General features: G+C 46.4%; 2 protein-coding genes across 3 annotated transcripts; one reads left to right on the top strand and one right to left on the bottom strand.

Annotated features, from left to right (window-relative positions):
• Positions 1-231: 231 nt before the first annotated feature.
• cmya5 (cardiomyopathy associated 5) lies at positions 232-14250 on the top strand. The gene is made up of 15 exons (XM_067227743.1): positions 232-464; positions 1321-1492; positions 1739-2221; positions 2449-6687; positions 6816-6911; positions 8063-8281; positions 8791-8813; positions 8889-9010; positions 9161-9295; positions 9414-9560; positions 9746-9893; positions 10370-10503; positions 11699-11795; positions 12570-12746; positions 12833-14250. The coding sequence occupies exons 1-15, from the start codon at positions 349-351 to the stop codon at positions 13083-13085; spliced, it is 6561 nt and encodes a 2186-aa protein (XP_067083844.1). The 5' UTR covers positions 232-348; the 3' UTR covers positions 13086-14250.
• A 140-nt stretch (positions 14251-14390) lies between these two features.
• On the bottom strand, positions 14391-18856 carry mtx3 (metaxin 3). Of its 2 annotated transcripts, none has more exons than XM_067227740.1 (9): positions 18773-18856; positions 17880-17949; positions 17696-17772; positions 17468-17560; positions 17085-17267; positions 16805-16881; positions 16511-16668; positions 16331-16419; positions 14391-16255 (listed from the first exon to the last, which is right to left on the bottom strand). In XM_067227740.1, exons 1-9 carry the CDS (start codon positions 18851-18853, stop codon positions 16157-16159), a joined length of 927 nt encoding a protein of 308 aa, XP_067083841.1. In that variant the 5' UTR covers positions 18854-18856; the 3' UTR covers positions 14391-16156. The 2 variants fall into 2 exon arrangements, with proteins under 2 accessions (XP_067083841.1, XP_067083840.1); XM_067227739.1 differs by having other exon boundaries at positions 16331-16441; positions 18773-18853.
• Between the last annotated feature and the right edge of the window lie 56 nt (positions 18857-18912).

The following is an 18912-nucleotide window of genomic DNA, read 5'->3' as shown; positions in this document are numbered from 1 at the left end:
GTTCTCTCTCAACCCATCTGTTACTTCTAAGATTCTTTACCTCCATTGATCCTCTTTCTCACTCTCTGACTCATCTGACTGCTATATTCTTTACTGTCATACCTCCCCCACTCTCTAAACCACTTACACCCCCCCATCTCTCTCTCTCTCTCTACTTCTCTCTCTCTCCTGTTTAGTTTATTCCTGGTGCTCGCTGAGTCAGAGTAACAGCTCCCAGATAGGAATGACACAAACAGGCAGACCAGCTCTACAGTTCTAAGTGTCCAGAAAACAACCACAAGACTTGTAATAAAAAACGACAGAACAACCACTACAACAACAAAACAAGGCCACAAAGGACAAACCAAAATGGAGGAATGCGATAGTGTGGAGTCTGATGTGACGGAGTTACAAGAGCTTCAGTGTGAGTCACCAGAGGCCATAGCCCTGGACGATGAAGACGAGGTGGAAGAACTCCACAACAGGTGCTCCTCTCTCTATCTGTCTCTCTCTCTTGCTCGCATATATATGTATATACACCCTTAAAAACAAAAGGTTCTAGGTTTTACAAATGCCGTCTTGCAGAGCTAAGAAAGGTTCTGACATGTCTGTAGATCTACCTGTGTACCCAGACCTTCATCCTCCTCATGTAGCCTGCTGAGTGCTGTGTTCTAAGTATGTAGAGACACAGGTGGCCATGAGACTTCATACATGGGCTAGGTATCTGTTGACTCCAGCCTTCTCTAATATTCTATTACATGTGTGACACATGGATGTCACCTGTCTCCAACTTTCGAAGCTGTTTCTTCGTGTTGAGGAAACACGCCGTATTCACATCCAGTTAGCACTTTCACAGTATCATAAGTGCAGGCATTGCATTTTCCCATTTTAACATCAGATGACCATCAATTTGCATCAAATAAAATCAAATAAAATCAAATTTATTTGTATAGCCCTTTTTACACGCAAGCATGTCACAGAGGGCTTCACATATGCCCATAGAACTGCCCCTCAACCAACCTAAACCCTCAAGGAAGACAAGGAAAAACTCCCAAAAAGCTCTCAACAGGAGAAAAAAATTGAAGAAACCTTGGGACCATTTGCATGGTCATTAGTTTGTGACAAATTAATTATCTGTATCTTTATCCCTTTTTCTCTATCATCTTCCCTTAACCCCCCCCCCCTCTCTCAGTCTGAGGCATGCAGTGCAAGACCCCACAATAAAACCAAAAATTAAAGTTTCCTCCTCTCACCGGTTCTCCTCCCTCCCATCCTCCAGTATTAACTTTCAGTATTTGGAATGAGTTCATTCACTGTATTCTCTGTGTGCCTCACCTTTAGTCTGAGGGAGGTGGTGCAGGACCCAACAGTTAAGCCCCAGATGCAGTGTCTGCTGGTGGACCCCTCCTTCTCCATGGTAACGGTACAGAGTGAGGACAGTGGCATTGTCTGGGAGACGGCCTCCAGCCGTTGCTCCACACCATGGGCCTCCGAGGCCAGCTCCCCCTCAGAGGTATCCCTCAATGCACCTGGCTGTTAGTTTTGTATTGTTGATCATAAGTTCCAACATTTTGTTTAACTATTGTATTTTTGTTGTTAGGGGAAGAGTTATTAATGTTGGTGTTGTTATGTTGCATTTTTCAAAACTTTGTCCCTGTAAGTAGTTAGAATTAACCGCATTTTGGTTATCGTCTTTGTGAAGTATATTAAAGAATTCTCATTGTAAACAGATTATAAATACCATTGTGTTTGATTTGAGGCGTGCAGCCTGGAGGGGACTGGTGTGGGGAGCGGTGGGGGCGCCCAAGGCATGATCACGATCGTGTTTGACGAGGAGAAGATTGTTCGCCGCAGAACGCGGTCCAGGGGCACCCACAGCCGCCTGAAGGAGCGTCTCAGGAGGCCCGTTAATTCTCGGTCCAGCTCTGCGCTGGGTGCAGAACGGCCTGAGATGGCAGAGATATCGGTGCCGAACGTGCAGCCGGAGGGCGCAGACCCTGTGGAGCTGGATGTACGGAAGGATAAAGACCAGCAGCTGTTCAGACTGATCTCAGAGGGCTACGAGATCCTCAACATCAAGGTACCATCCAAGCTGCCCACACTGGACGAAGAAGAGAGCATGGAGCTTCAGGACAACCTGTCATACCTGGAACAGACGCCCAGAATCCGGTCCAGACGGCCACTACCTCCCCAGGAACAGAAGGCAGAGGTTCAGGAGGAGGATGGAGGAAAACAAAACAAGGTACTGACCCAGGTCCTCCTTGCTCACTCTTCTCCCTGTGGTTTTCCAAGTCTGCGGTTTCATTGTGGCTAATTTCTGGGTTTGATTTGATATTCCTGTGGGTTGCTGCACCAGGGCAGGAATTCAGAGGTGAAAGTTGTATCGAATCTTAAATCCATTGTAATATCCCCATATAGCATTTCCTGAGTAAATTGTGTTCAGGATGATTAATTCTAATCATTCCACAGTCCTCTGAACAGGAGTCAGCAGAGGAGCACACCAGGGATATGCGATCCAGGAAGGATGGCACCAGCGACATGGATTACTTTGAGAACTTCACCTTTCTTGATGTGGTGGCACCAGGGGAACATGCCCCAGGCTTAGAGGAGGAGGTGGGCGCCGGGCCGACACAAGTGCCCCAGCCAGAGGAGCCTAAGCCTGGGAAGGAGCCAGCCAGCAGCAGCCTCAACGCCTCGGAGGACACCTTCGTGTTTGTCACCGAGGTAGAGATTGCCAGTGAGCACTTGGACGAGGTATTCTATGGGAACAAGGAGTCCAAGAGGGTCGAGGAAGAGGAGGATGAAGAGGAGGGGGGGAGGAGAGGGAGGAGAGAAAGCATCAGATCTCTAAAGGAGAATGGGTCTGTCTTGTTTGGTAGCCAGGAGACCATCTTGACCCCAATTTTCCTCTCCCCGGGGCCTCCCAAGATAATAGACCCAATCCTGCTGGAGGAACCCACGGCCATGTCCTTCCTCTACTCCGACCTGTATGAGGACTCCATGGGGGAGCGCAGGAGGAGCGACGAGGAGGGGTCTGAGGGGGAGAACTTGGCCTCAGAGAAGGTGTTCCAGAGACGTCTGTCAGACTCTGAGGAGGCAGACGGATATCTGGAGAAATTCACCCTTAAGGACGAGACCCCTGCACTGGAGAGTCAATCAGAGGAGGAAGAGGACAATGGGGAGGGCGCAAGGTTGTGGCCGCAGAGCAAGTTTGAGATGACAGGATGCCTGACGCGAATGGTGGAGGAAGAGGAGGAGGAACATTCTGAGAGCAGTAGGCATCTTCTGACGGCGGAGGATATAGAAACAGAAGAAAGGATTGTAGAAAAGGAGGAGACTTGTCCAATCACAGCACTTCCAGCAGAGCAACAGGGGAAGGAGGAAAAGACTAAACCAGCTACGGAGGAGAAAAAAGAAGCAAAGGAAGAAAAGCTGGTAGAAGACACGAAAGAACAGCCAGAGCTAGAAAAATACAAGACCAATATTATCTCATTGGACACCATCCTTGACAGAGAAGATGGTGAGTTTGAGAAGGAGATACCAGTCCCTGCACAGGAGCTTGTTGAGGTGATAGGTGAAGGTAGTTCTCAGGTAGAAACAGCACAGTTGGTGGGGACTGAGAATGTTAGTCAAGAGGAGGCAGTTGTCTCAGGTTTGGGCTCCTCAAAAAGTGAGATCCCAATTCCTAAACAGGAAGTGACAAAAGAGAAAGAGGAAGTCACAGTTATTGCTGAAGAAAAGAGTTCAGCTGATGTTCCTGAGAATCTGTCTGTAGCTGAAATGGCCAGTTTTCTCGAACCTTTTGTGGAACTGGAAAGTCTGTCTGGAGTCCTGAAACCTGGTCAAGTAGAGCAGGAGGATATCAAAGATGGGACTGTGACAGCACTAGGAGAGCAGGGAGCTAAGAGGGTTTCTCCAGATGTCGAAACTGATACAGTAACAAACGTAGATGCAAAGAAAGTAGCCGATGTTACACCATTGGCTGAAAACAGCAAGGCAGGACTTGTTCAATCTGACCCAACTACTCAGGTCATGGCAGCAATAATCCCTGATCCTGAGATGCAACCAGAACCACAGGTAGAACAAGTTCCATTGGAAGAAACAGAAGCAATGGTTCAACCAAAAGCAGTGATAGAACCAGAACCAAGAATAGGATCAGAAGCAGTGGTAGAACCAGAACAAAGAGTAGCATCGGAAGCAGTGCTAGAACCAGAATCAAAACCAGAACCAGAAAGGGTAGGATCAGAAGCAGTGGTAGAACCAGAACCAAGGGTAGAAACAGAAGCAGTGGTAGAACCAGAACCAATGGTAGGATCAGAAGCAGGGGTAGAACCAGAAGCAGAGGTTCTTGCAGAGAGAGAGGAAGCTGTTAAAGCTATTTCTGAGGCTGTAGGAGAGGAAGTGGTTGTTTGTGCTCCATCAAAGATAACAGCTGCAGCAAGTGAACCCGAGGGAGGAGTGGATAAGGTGATGGAGGGAACAGAGGATAGAGTTGAAGCAGCCCCACAACCAGCTGGCGAGGTGTTGGTCAACAGCACAGGACCTGTTCACACAGAGCTGTTAGCTGAGGCACAGAAGCAGATCATTAAGGAGACTGATATTGAGGGAAAAGTAGAGAATAAGACAGAGATTGAAGGGAAAATGGAGATTGAGGGGAACACAGCAATAATTCCTGAGACTGAATCAAAAACTGATCCTGAGATGCAACCAGAACCACAGGTAGAACAAGTTCCATCGGTAGAAACAGAAGCAATGGTTCAACCAAAAGCAGTGGTAGAACCAGAACTAAGGGTAACATCAGAAGCAGGAGTAGAACTAGAATCAAGCCTATCATCAGAAGCAGTGGTAGAACCAGAACCAAGGGTAGGATCAGAAGCAGTGGTAGAACCAGAACAAACAGTAGCATTGGAAGCAGTGCTAGAACCAGAATCAAAACCAGAACCAGAAAGGTTCGGATCAGAAGCAGTGGTAGAACCAGAACCAAGGGTAGAACCAGAAGCAGTGGTAGAACCAGAATCAAGGGTAGGATCAGAAGCAGGGGTAGAACCAGAAGCAGGGGTTATTGCAGGGAGAGAGGAAGCTATTAAAGCTATTTCTGAGGCTGTAGGAGAGGAAGTGGTTGTTTGTGCTCAATCAAAGATGACGGCTACAGCAAGTGAACCCGAGGGAGGAGTGGATAAGGTGATGGAGGGAACAGAGGATAGAGTTGAAGCAGCCCCACAACCAGCTGGCGAGGTGTTGGTCAACAGCACAGGACCTGTTCACACAGAGCTGTTAGCTGAGGCACAGAAGCAGATAGTTAAGGAGACTGATATTGAGGGGAAGGTAGAGAATAAGACAGAGATTGAGGGGAAAATGGAGATTGAGGGGAACACAGAGGAGACAGAGGAGATGATAGAGATTGAGGGGAAGATGGAGAAGAAGATAGAGATTGGGGAGAAGATACAGGAGACTCTCACAGAGACTGTACACTCCCAGTCTGCTGCAGCTGAGATCCAGGAGATGGAAGTCAGAGGAGAAGTAATGGTTGAACTTGAGACCATAGGCCTCCCTCTCCTCCATACTGACTCTCCAGATGAAGAGATTACACGAGAGGCTGGCGAGGATGAAGGAGGAACATTGGGAGACCAGTCAGTTCAGAGTCTTGGGAAAAGAGAGGACACTCTGGACTTACAGGACCCTCTAACAGCAGGAGCAGAAGAAGATAGAGCTGAAACATTAGCAAAAGAGATTAAGGATGCAGAGGAGATTATGGAGACACCAGAGGTGAAGGAGACAGTGGAGGTGAAGGGGACAGTGGAGGTGAAGGGGACAGTAGAGATGACGGAGACAATGGAGGTGAAGGGGACAAAGGGGGTGAAGGAGACAATGGAGGTGAAGGGGAGAGAGGCAGTAGCTTCCATGGAGTCTGAGGCTATGACAACAGCAGAAGTACCCTTTGTTGCTCCAGTGCCATTGCAGGAACAAACCCAGGTAAGGGTGGAAGACTGTGACCCAGAAATAGTTTCAGAGCGGGAAGATCAACCTTCTGCCCCTCTAAATACCCCAGAAAGATGGCCGACCCCACCAACCCCGCTGGTGGAAGGGGAGGGTCAGGAGACAAAACAAACAATTGAGGGAGATTTTGAAACAAATGGAGGCTTTTTCTCCCCTCCCATGAGCTTCACCCCACAAGAGGAGCTGTCAGGGCAGCACATTGAGGCTGTGAGTGCAGAGACAAAGCTACACCAGGAGCCTGTCAGCCCAGTGGCAGAGGTGCACCAGGAGGCTGTCAGCCCAGTGACGGAGGTGCACCAGGAGGCTGTGAGCCCAGTGACAGAGGTGCACCAGGAGGCTGCAATCCCAGTGATGGAGCTCCACCAAGAGGCGGATCTCCTGGAGGAGTTGGAATATGAGATCATTTCCCAACAGGAGGCCAGAGAGCAGGAGTGCTTGCTCCCTGACTCCAGCCTGGAGAGGAGGAAGGAAGAGTCGGAGGAGTGGAAGGAGGGAGTGCTGGGTCTAACCCCAGATGAGGACCTCATTGAGGCAGACTATGAGATGTTTGATGAGGTGGAGGAGAGCCAGGCTAGAGCAGCTGCTGACCTTGAGGGGATGGATTGGTTTTGCCTGGCTTGTGGCTGTCTGCTGACAGAAGAGGGACATGTATCTGGAGGGCACCAGGACCACAAGGTCACCTCTGTGGACCAGGCCTACAACGATGAGAGGGTGAGGACTGGTAGTGTGTGTGTGTTTGTATGTCTGTGGAAATAAAAAGGTGTGTGTGTGTTCGTGTGGTCTATGTATGTCTGTCTGTCCGCCAATAACGTGTGTACATGTGTGTGTCTGTTTGTTAGGATAAGCTGAACTGCAGGATCTCGGAGTTGCAGGAGAGATCAGAGAACATTGAGGACTTGGTGTCTGAGCTGGAACTGTCCTACAACACTATAGAGGTACAGAACACCTAGACACACATGATACCGGAGGATACACAAACATCTGGGGCCTCATGTATAAACGTTGTGTACGCACGAAAAGCTTGCGTACGCTGGTTTTCACGCACACGGTATGATGTATAAAAATTAACTTGACGTGAGAATCCACAAAGTCTTGTCTGGGTCTGTAACGTGGAGAATTTTAACTGAAAAGTGCCGAAACTCAACAAACATTACAAAATAAAGTTTCCACTACAGTTACTGTCATATATGACGTTGACTATTCAAAAAACATAATTACTTCCGCTAATAAAAGTTAGATCCTTGATGTGGATGATTCACATCAAAATGCCAAAACCCAAACTGGAAATGCTATTAACTGTTTAATCCGCCACCACTTAATTACTTGAAGGTGTCAAATTAACGACAAAATCACTAAGGAAATGCATGTCACCCTCTGTATATGGTTAATATTGCACGCAGCACGGATTATTTACCACAGATGAAATATATACTCACTGTGCTGTGCAACTATAAGATTGGCATGGGAAAATACAATGGTCTCTGTGAGCCTGACTCTGGCTCATCCATGACCAATTGTTTAATTTTTGCCATGGTCCGGTTCTCCGAACCCACAGCATTTGCGGCCCTAGTGACAGTTTTCCACTCCGCCAACTTTCTTTTGTTACTAATACCTGATGACAGACAGGCCACCAAACAGGACACATTTCCTCGCCTCCACCTCTGTTGTTAGAACCTCGATCTCACAGTCTGTGAAATGTTTCCTTTTTGCGTGTTTATCCATTTGAATTCAGACAAAGAAATGACCTCAGGGGCGCATTTATAGGATATCTGCATATTCATTTATGGGAGGAGGCAAGGCGGGGTCAGTGGCTCGTTCACGTGCGGTCAATCTCATGTTGATTGTGATTTATAAAGGGAAGGTGCACAGGACCTGGCGTACGACCGGTTTTATACATGTGAATATTTCTGTGCGTAGGTACTTTTCAAGTTTTGGCCGTACGCCATCTGGTATGTAAGCTGTGCAATCTTTTATACATGAGGCCCCTGGAAACACATGTTTTCATCTCCAAAACATCGTTGTATCTCCAAAACATTGTTGTAAACTGTATCTAAACATAAAATGTCCTGTGCTCAACCACTCGCAGGAGCAGTTCCGAACCAGGGAGGGGGCTATGCAGGAGCAGAATGAGACGATGTTGGCAGGGGTGATGGAGCAATACACCAGCATGTCTCTAGGCATGGAGGAGGAGAAGAAGAGCAAGCTGGAGCAGCTGTATGATCAGATCGTCTCTTTCCAGGAGAGCATCGATACAGCCAGGGCCACGCTGGAGACCACTGCCCGGGAGGTGGACACTGACGCACAGGTGTGTGTGTGCGTGTGTGTGGCAGGAGGGTCGGGGTAGGATGGGATAGGAGGACGGGGTGAGAGGGGGATTTGGGGGAGGGAGGGGGATAGGAAGTAAGAGGATACATTTACATTTAGTCATTTAGCAGATGCTCTTATCCAGAGCGACTTACAGTAAGTACAGGGACATTACCCCCGAGGCAAGTAGGGTGAAGTGCCTTGCCCAAGGACACAACGTCATTTGACACGGCCGGGAATCGAACCAGCAACCTTCTGATTAAAAGCCAGATTCCCTAACTGCTCATCCATCTGACCCCCTGGGGGTAAGAAGAGGGGGATAGGAAGGGGGAAGGGGTTGGGGAGAGACAGAATGGTGGTGTTAACATTTTTGTTTAGTTTTGGTCTTGGTACAGAGTAGTTCAAAAAGAAATATTGTCCTCACAATTTTTTTTTTTTACAAAGTTTCATGGTTTGTGAGAGTATTACAGTTTGTCAATAACCAACCATTCTTCTTTTTTTCCCCTACAGTCAATCTCAGATATTAATACAAGGTAAGTGTGTTCCCCCCATGTTCCCCTCCATGTTCTCCTTAATGTTCTCCTTCATGTTCTGCATGTTCTCCTCAGACTGTCATCAGTGCTGCAGTCAGCCATGTCGCTGGAGTTAGGGCCTCGGGGACTGCTGGTGTTTGAAGACTACGCTAAGGGAAATGCGGCCAACACACACACATACCGCAAGGGAATCCCAGGTCTGTGGAACACCCAAACACACAAACACCAATACACTGCAGGTGCTCTCCTGACGTACTTTTAGTGTTGAGACAAAGCTTGCAGATGCATCCCTTTTCACGAGGCCGGATTGAGTCTCTATTCCAACAGCAACAGTGTGTGTGCCTCAGTCCCCCAGCAGCCCTTTCTGCAGTCCCAGGAGCCCGGCTCAGCCAGCAGCACCAGCGTGACCGTTTATTGGAGGGTGAACCCTGGAGACATAATCGATTGCTTCCAGGTCTACTGCATGGAAGACCCACAAGGAGGTACACACACACACATATACACCTCACACACCACATCCACGCACACACACAGCACATCCACGCACACACACACACAATCACAATCACAAACCACTCAGACCTAGCCTGTGTTATCCAGTGGTGTCTGAGGAGTATCGCGTGACAGTGAAGGAGAGCTACTGTGTTCTGGAGGACCTGGACCCTGAGAAGGGCTACAAGGTGTGGGTGATGGCCGTGAACTACACCGGCTGCTCCCTTCCCAGCAGGAGGCTGACCTTTAGGACTGGTGAGTCCCACCCCCATACATAGAGAATCCTCTCAGGCTTTCGCAACTCTACGTTTCCCATGCTGGTTTGGCGTGGTTTTAGAACGTTCTGGAAATGTATCTGTTGTCGAGCTGTAGAATTCTGGTTCTGTTGCCGTGGTTGTTTTGCTGTGGTTATGTTGTGGTTGCTGTGGTTGTCCTCCCAGCCCCTCCTGTGCCAGTGATCGATACGGAGCGCTGCACAGTGCTCTGGAACTCTGCCGTCCTGCGATGGAGCCCAGCCAACCAGATGCACACACCAACGTACACTCTGGAGTACTGTCGCCAGTATGCCCTGGAAGGAGAAGGACTCAGGTGGGACGCGCACAGACATTTATTTTCTCTCCCTTCTCTTCCTTGAACACACTCCCCTTTGACCCCTGATGAAGAAAGTGGTATGTCCTTCTCTTCATTAACAGAGTAACTAAGTTCAGTTGAGTTCTGGGTCATTCTCTTCATTAACAGAGTGACTTGAGTTCTGGGTTTTACAAGTATTAGCAATCTGCAGTGTTTAACAAACACCTCAACATCAAATCCCCAGTTCAGACACAACGTTACTTGTAAAGTCTCTCTGTGGCAAGAAGATGAAAAAACACAGTAGTTTACAGTAGGAACACATATATATGAATGGATAATGAGACAGAATATATCAACAGATGATAAGGTAATAGCTTTTCTACTGATCGTGATTAACATAAATACAATTTCTTTCACACACCCCACTAAGTTGTGTGTGTGTGTGTGTGTGTGTGTGTGTGTGTGTGTGTGTGTGTGTGTGTGTGTGCGTGCAGGTCTATCTCAGGTATCAGGAGTCAGGAGCAGCAGGTGCAGCTGCAGCCTGATGAGAACTACCTGTTCTACATCAAGGCTGTGAATGAGGCTGGGGCCAGTGAGCAGAGTGAGGCTGCACTTATATCCACAAGGGGTGAGACACACGCAGACATGCACAGTCCACATGCACACGCACACATGCTCGCACGCATGCACACACACACACACTGACAATCTGAGACTGACCAGTATAGGAAAACCAGGGGAGTTGGGTGTGAGAAAGCAAATTTAGCACGGCAGAGCATTTCATGAAAAAAGGCAGAACAAAGGAAAACTCAAGGAAACCAAACTCTGTTGGCTTTGGTTCCTCTTTGTTGTTCCTCACCTCTGGAAGCTTCTCACAGTTGGGTTTATTATTCCTTTACAGATGACCCAATTTAGAAATGCTTAATTTTGGCAGCCTATTGCATGCCAGAATCCATCTCTCACCCAATTACATTACTGGTCGCATTCTCTCCCCCCGCCCAGAGCTGCCTCGACTCAGCTTTTGTAGGCAATGAGGCTGATGGTGGAACTAGGTGCAGCTGTGCTGTTTCTTGATTTGTCATGTTGTGGGATGTCTGTGAGGAGTGCTGCTCACAGTGAGTCCAAATACGGCACTGGAACTCTGCAAAGTTTGATGCAAAGTGTTTTATTGGACTTTATTGAAATCCAACAAACGAGTGTGGTCCCGGGATCAGACTGGTCTGTTTTCTCCGGACATTTCACTTATATATTTTCTCCCTATTATATTGTGTTATTTTGCTATTGGTACTTTACAGATGGTCACAGATTCTACGCATCCTCACCCAATCGGTCCCTTGTTCTGTGGGTTTGCACAAAGGAACTCCCCCTACTCAGGGCTAATACTGACCATAGACATGCACCACGGCCATATGAGTTATAGTTAGGGCCTCTAGAGTCCTGCAAAGGAAAACTGCTTTTCTACAACTAGTCTTCTCTCACACTCCTCAGCTCTTGATGCCCAGATCTCTCACTTAGGCTCCGTTAGGCTCACTTATCTATGGTTTAGTGGTAGTGGTAATAACAATCAGTCAACAGCTTTCATATGGTTTCCAGTAATATAGAATATACTAAAAGGGGTGATTGAGAATTTCATGTTAAATCAGATAAACCCACAATCATAACCTATCTTCATCATTTCAACAGTGTGATGTCATTTCCACATCAACATACAAAATGCAAACACAGACGCGCACATACCAACCCCAACCACAACCTCCCGCATGCACTCTCTTCAACTCTCCTTCTTCTTCATCCCTCCTCTTCCTCCTCCTTCCTATGTCCAGGTACCAGGTTCAGGCTGCTGCAGGGATCAGCCCAGCCAGGCGTAGATCTGTCAGAGGACCAGAACACTCTGGTCTACAGACACTCAGATACACACATGTGAGTAGGGAGGTTGTCTGGGCACAGTGCCACAGCCACACACAGCCACTACACAGCCAGCACTCTGTTCAGTACATGTTTGTAGATGTCCAAGTTTCATTCAAATACAAATACAATTTAAATGTAAAGTAGAATATCCTATATAAAATGGAGCCACCCTTAACTTTTGCAAAACAGTATAAACAAGTGCATCTAAACAATTCATACAAACAGCAGCACACAATGGATTACTTACTCTGTGAGACGGATTGCAAGAGTTTGGACCGGATTCACATTTACTGTTTGTACTGTAATTTGTTGACAAGGGGAAAAGACAAGACTGTTTTACAGCACTTCATAGCACAAAGGACATAGCCCTTTTTTATTGTAAACATAGGAAGCAGAACTGATGCAGCACTGTATGAGGAACTACAATTATGACAATTGGTTCAATCTCTTTACATGTAATGACTCATCCAATGAACTCATGCCTAGATGTTTTGGGGGGTAAGACCATTCAACAGAGAACCAGTAATACATTTTGATCAACATGACATAAGCAATTGATAATGTCAGAATCAGCAGACAATTATACATAATAATTTACATGAATGGACCAAAGCATTGGGATATGTTCACAAGAATATTCTTTTTTTGCACAAGTGACTAGATGACGTGGAGGTTGAACACACAGTTTTGAGAATTTTTATTTTGATCTGAGATATGCACCAAAGAAACTGAGAAAAACTGTAGTGGAATTACTTACTAATCTATTCATCCAAATGGTGTGTGCAGATGCCCGTCCGTCCTGGGGGAGATGTTACCAGCCAGGGGTCATTACTACTGGGAGACAGCCGTAACGGGAAGTCCTGCCTACCGGATCGGAGTGGCATATGGAGGAACCAATAGAGACAGTCCATTGGGGGAAAACAACACCTCCTGGTGTTTGCATTGCATCCCTACACCCTCAAGGTACACACACACACACTGAAATACACACACACACTCTTATCTACTTCTTATTCATTCATCATTTATTTTATAACCCTCCCTCACAGTTGTAGGTTTGAGCTGCTCCACGCCAGTGTCCAGGCTGATGTGTTTGTGGTGGAGGTGCCCGAGTGTGTGGGCACTCTCTTGGACTATCAGCACCAACGCCTGTCCTTCTACAACGCCCAGACTGGCCAGCTCCTGGGAACCCTCACCCATCCCTTCAGCCTGCCATGCCACCCCGTGCTGGGCATTGAGCAACCGGGCAGCCTGGGCCTCAGCATGGTGCTGGAGGTGCCTGTGTTTACCAAGCACAGCTAGCCCACCCTCACATAGCCCTCTAGGGGCAGCCACGTGCCTTCATACTGGTGGACATGTTCCACCTGGATCTTGGGAACTCACAGGACATGGATGAGGGAAGTATTAGGAGTGGAGATGGCGGTCTTGCAGATCCTCTCAGAAACTGTACCTAAAAAGTACCTTTATAACAGATATAGATACCAGGCCTCAGATTATTTGAATGTCAAATTTGTAAATACAGGGTTAGTATGTTTCATTGGAATGAAAAGTCTGGAAAACATACATTGCCAAATGGTCAAAGAATTTTTCTTTGAATTGTTTTGGCGGAGGGTAGGAGAATAGAGCTCACTTGATATAGTTCAGAAGCAGAGTGATTAGAGGCTACATTGATATGCAAGTGTTTTACCTTTAAAGAAAAATATTTTGAGACTTTTTGCAGTTTTTTGGGGGAAGAAAATAGATGGGAAATATGGGAGAGAGAGGGGAAGACGTGCAGGAATAGCCCAAACAGTAATCACACCGGAGCCACTGCATAAAGGCCTCAGCCCGTTTGATACGTGCTCTACCTGGTGAGCCAGCAGAGCACTTCAAGAGGTTTGACTTTTAACCACTCTGTTAAAATATATTCTGATGTTGTTGGATCATGTGACTCAGGAAGACTATGGAAAGAATGAGTCACACTGATGGGCTTCTGCTGTGCCTGTGAGATCACACACACAGGGCTGTCCTCAATACCAGTGGCACAGTTTGTAGTTAGTGTTTAATCTGCTGGAGTCTCTGAAATAGTTTCATTTTCATTTCATTATTTGACTTGGTAAGTAAAGAGATTTACTTTACCACTTCAGAATAGTTTCCTGTTGTAAGTACTGTTTTGTGTAAATAACCGTGTAAACATTTCTGCTTCATGTTTGTGTTTCAATGAAAAGGATAATTTTTGTATTTGTACGAAAGGGTGGACTGAATAAACCCATATTGTCTAGTCCGGGCAGACCTGTGGTGGTGTCCTGAGGCACACGAACACCACTGTATTTCAACACATTTAATTTATTTGAAAATATGAGTTAAGTTGACATAGCAATACATATGTACCAAAAAACATTTCGCAGTCATTAAGGTACAAAGCACAACTTATACTGGTACCTTTCAGACATGGCCCCTTCAAACAAATAAACACATAGTAAAGTTATGAGTGTCTGTAGTGCTTTATAAAGGAACGTGTTCTCCTGTCTGAGGAGAGTATGGTCAGCAACCTATAAATGGAGCAGTGTTGTGAAACACAAAGGCACAGCAGCAGAAACTATAGACAACATTCACTGACCAAAACAGTAGTTTCTCTATAGTAACACAACATGAGTTACTCAAACTTAAAGGCAAACAGGGGAAAAGGTGATAAAAGTACAGGAAGTACTTTGCACATACTTGTAATCTGTGATTGGATTGTGTTGATGTCCTTTGTATTTTGTTCTTAGGTGGACCCTGGCTACAAAACTAGTTTCCCCTAGTGGGACAAAGATAACCTTGAACCTTGGATGTGTTGTCTGTTTCTGCTGCATGCAAAAAAGGAACAAATACCAGTTGACTTTTCATAGAGGCACAATAAATCAGTTATAAAAACAAAATACATGTTTAAAAAAAACTAGAACACTGTGCAATAAATGATGCAAGACACAAAAACAACAAAATAAATACATACAAACGTACATTGCTACAATGAGTCCCTTTGTGTCCCTGTTTTCGGAAACATACATACATATTACTCTGAGATTAGTGGGACACAAAACATGAATGAGGACTGCAGCGCTCCTGGGTTTATCCACACAGAGAAGACACCCTCTAATGCCCTCCACTAAAAGCCCTGTTGAAGCCAACACCTTGACTGATATGCATCAGACCGCAGCTCACAGCTACATAAAGGAATATACAATGCTTGAACTGGTTGAAAAGAGGCAGGGGTAAAGGAGATGGACCCTTCTAACAGTTATGTGACAGCAGTAACAGCATAACAGGTGTTGTTACCGACAGAAGTACCAGCAGACTAGGGGTGCTAACCCTGTGAGCTGGACTGCAGATTCAGGTTTCACACAGTATTTACAGAACATCCACACAACATGACATTCTCCCTCTGTGGAAATATATCCTAACAAACCCAGTTGATGGACCTATGTTCACACCGCAGGCAAAAGTGGCCAATATCAGATTTTTTGTTTTGGGGCAACTTATGTGGTGCTAAATTTGAAACAGGTCAGATATTTTGCAGTCCTGCGCTAGCAGGGGTCACTTGAATACAAACATGGAAAACAGCACCCCCATTAGATGTACACGTGGCCAACGCTCGCCTGAAACTGGGTTTGAACCCGCCACCTCCGACTCCCCAAGCGCGACCACTACCAGCTATGCCAACGAAAAGCTAGACGGCATGCTGCTTGTGACATCTTTGTTAGTGTTAATTTGCACATGCAGGTCTATTCAGGGCCGTGACCAGTCAACAATGGAATCCAAATTCTTTGAATTATGTGAAAAGCCAAAGGAACCGATATTAGCAATAAATTGAGCACTAAGGCTTGCAGTGTCAACATAAACTGAATATGAATACTTTGGGATTGGCCAAATGTCACATTGACCCCCCCAGAATAGTCCCACATTACTGTAGTCCTAACATGTGATGGATGTAGTAGCCAGACACCACCCCAGCTGGTGGTTTGGTGCAGTGGGGACTCAAACATCACTGCTTCATTTACTGTTTCCTCCCTCAAACCTTCTCATTGGGTGGCTAGAACCCAGAGCACCTTCATGAATAACATACTAAACATGCACAAGGCCCTCTGCTTCCACATGCTCTTCTGCGTATCCCAATAAAAACCAAACCATATTTCTTAAAAAGATATCGCTGCCATTGTGGAAAATGGAAGAATGTCTCATGATAGGAATTGACCGTGCTGAACATTTCCCTTTAGGTCATTAGAATCCGTTCAAGCCGGTTTACATGTTATCTGTCTAGTTTTCTCCTCTAGTATCAGAAACAGATACAGCATGTCTGATGGGCCTGTGCACTTGTCGTTGGCCAGAACGGGTTTGGGGTCAGAAGGGAGGGGTTAGGCCGGGGTAGAGCTCTTTTCGTTGGCGTCTGGTCTGCGTTTGGCGTCTGGTCTGCATGGTATGTGCTGGGGGCTGCTGCGAAGGTTATCATCCATCTGTAGCACACACCAAACTTTTGATCAGTACACACACACACACACACACACACACACACAAGACTGCATACTGACTTTCTCAATCAGGTTGGACTCCTTGTTGACCAGCTGGGTTAGCTTCTGCAGGTTGGCATCCATTGTCTCCTGGACGGGCTGGGGAGAGGCTGGAACACACACAGACACAGGCTACAGCAAGAAGAGAAAAGGACATGTAGAAAGAGGGGAAGTGCATGTGTGTGTGTGTGTGTGTGTTACCTGGGCGACTGGAGCTGAAGTGGTTGACAAGGATGTTGTCACAGAAGGTGGTGAGGTTGGTCAGCTGTCGGAGATGACTCTGCAGTGGGCTGCTGGGAAGACTGGCTTTGTGGAGCGGAGCCAAGAAGCCAAACACAAACGCGTCCAGACTGGAGGGCCTGGATACACACGCACACACCAATCAAAGTCATTCTAGATTCAACCAATACTCAACCAATGTGCTCTCTGCACATTACCATGCATCCCTTGTCACTGTCACCAATATCCAAACAGGCAGAGAGCAGCAGAACTCACGAGTTGCCAAAGAAGTAGTTTGCTGTCCCTAGTCTGTGAGACAGAAGATTCAGACATTCCTTAGCTTCACTGTAGATCTGAACAGAGAGAGAGACAAAGACAAGGAGAGACGAAGCCCATATAGTAGTGAATAGCAGATAGTATATCCTCCTGTCAACAGCTGCATGAGCTGCAATACATGAGGGTGTTGTGTGTGTGTGTGTGTGTGTGTGTATGTGTGGTTTGAGTGTGGTGTGAGTGCATGTACTGTGTATTGTGTTTTTATGTATGTATGGTTTACCTTGCCTTCCACCTCAGTGATACTGTATAGAGGAGATTCACTCTTAGTCAGCAGGATACGGGAGAGTGCTGCATTGGAACGGCGACCAGGAACCAAGAAGTTGAGGGGGAAGGGAGAGCGGGAGGCGAACCAGGGCCGGGTCAAGTTAGAGTAGTTTTCTGCATCCACCCAGAACGTGTGTAACTATAAGAACATATACAAGACACTCTCTTAGCGGAGTGCATACACTCACATTTGCTTTACTCTTCTTATGAGGACTCACAATTCAGTACCATTCAAAATCACTAATGAAATTGGTCTTCTTCTGGTCCCCACAATAATATCTAAACCAACGCACGCATGCACGCACACACACACACACACGCACACACACACACACACACCAGAGCTGGTCGTAGTTTCTCCTCCAGCAGAGCAGTGTAAGCCATGGTGTCAGCTCCCTGTCTGGCTGTCAGTTCATAATCAGCATTAAACCTCTGGGAAAGACAACAGCAAACAGTTACCTTCCGGATGCAAGCTAGCTACCACTGCATTACCATGAAGATACTAGCTAGCTAGGTACTACTGGACGACCATCCAGATGCTAGGTAAGGGAGACTAAGGGAGCCCACCTGCTTCCTGAGGAAAGCCAGGATCTGAGAGGGCTCTGTCAGTGTGGAGCCCTCACACACCAACTCCGGGACTGGAGCTGCAGGGAGCGAGGACATATATTGTACATTTTTCTCCAAACAGGCATTAGCAGGACATTCCCATTTGAATCTAATGCAACTCTAAACCTCAAAGCTTGAGTCTTACATGTTAGAGTTCTCCATGTCCTGTCGATTGGAGAGACTGTTATATTTGCGCCAGAAAACTTGGCATATGCCTGAAAGAAAGACAGAAAAATATTATCTATTATCTAGCATTTACCAAGCCAACTACTGTTCCCGTCACAGGAATGGTGTCACCTTTCAAGGGGAAATATGTAGCCTACTGCAAAGTTGATTTGTTGTTGCCACAACTAGGCTATTACTAGCCTACTTATATTTTTCCATCCATTCGAGGATTTCAATTGACACATTTTTCCGTCTATAGAACAGGTACAATTTTCATTTCAAACAATTTTAGGGTGCAAGAGCAGGTCATGTACCGCAAAGTTACACTTTCACTCTTCTACGCTCGATAGACAGCTAAGGTTATTAGTGTCTGTTGGGAGTGAAACTATCCAGTTGACTAGCCTACGGGGTATAAGCCTACTACTAGTACAAGCACAATATGCCAAGAAGAAAGTAGTAGTCGTACCGGGGTAAACAGCAAGAAATCGTGATCGTTCTGACCTTGAAGAAATATCGATGGCATCAATAGGAATATAATCAGCATAGCTATAGGCAAGTTAGCCAGCCACTGCTAACAAGTTAAATAATTACCAAAAAAGCATGGCATCAATGGTTAACGTTTCCAGAGAAACCTCTCATAACTTTGCAGAAAGACTGGATTGTACTGAATATATCGGCCACTACGCGTTAGATGGTTCTTACTCTAGCGTTCTAGCTTTGTGATACATTCTCAAGGAACAGGCAGGAGAGCAAGGCAATGCACAGACCATATGGCTTGGAAAAATATATTAAAATGATTTACAACCAATGGCAAAACAAAGACGCAAAAAGCTAGTCACGCAAATGGCTTAGCTTTTCGCTGAAAGCATTTACCAGTACTATAAGAGATTCAGTATGGACAGAGGGCAAGCCCCAGTCGCCCCCCCAGCATCTCAGCTCCATGGAAGTCGCCATTATTGTTTGCTAGGATGAAGACACGGATGACGTTATTGTGCATCTGTCAAATGGTCTCG

Source organism: Osmerus mordax, chromosome 24, assembly GCF_038355195.1.
Source record: "Osmerus mordax isolate fOsmMor3 chromosome 24, fOsmMor3.pri, whole genome shotgun sequence".
Lineage (NCBI taxonomy): Eukaryota > Metazoa > Chordata > Actinopteri > Osmeriformes > Osmeridae > Osmerus > Osmerus mordax.
Note: the sequence above shows the minus strand (reverse complement) of the source record. Positions and strands in the feature narration are given on the sequence as shown.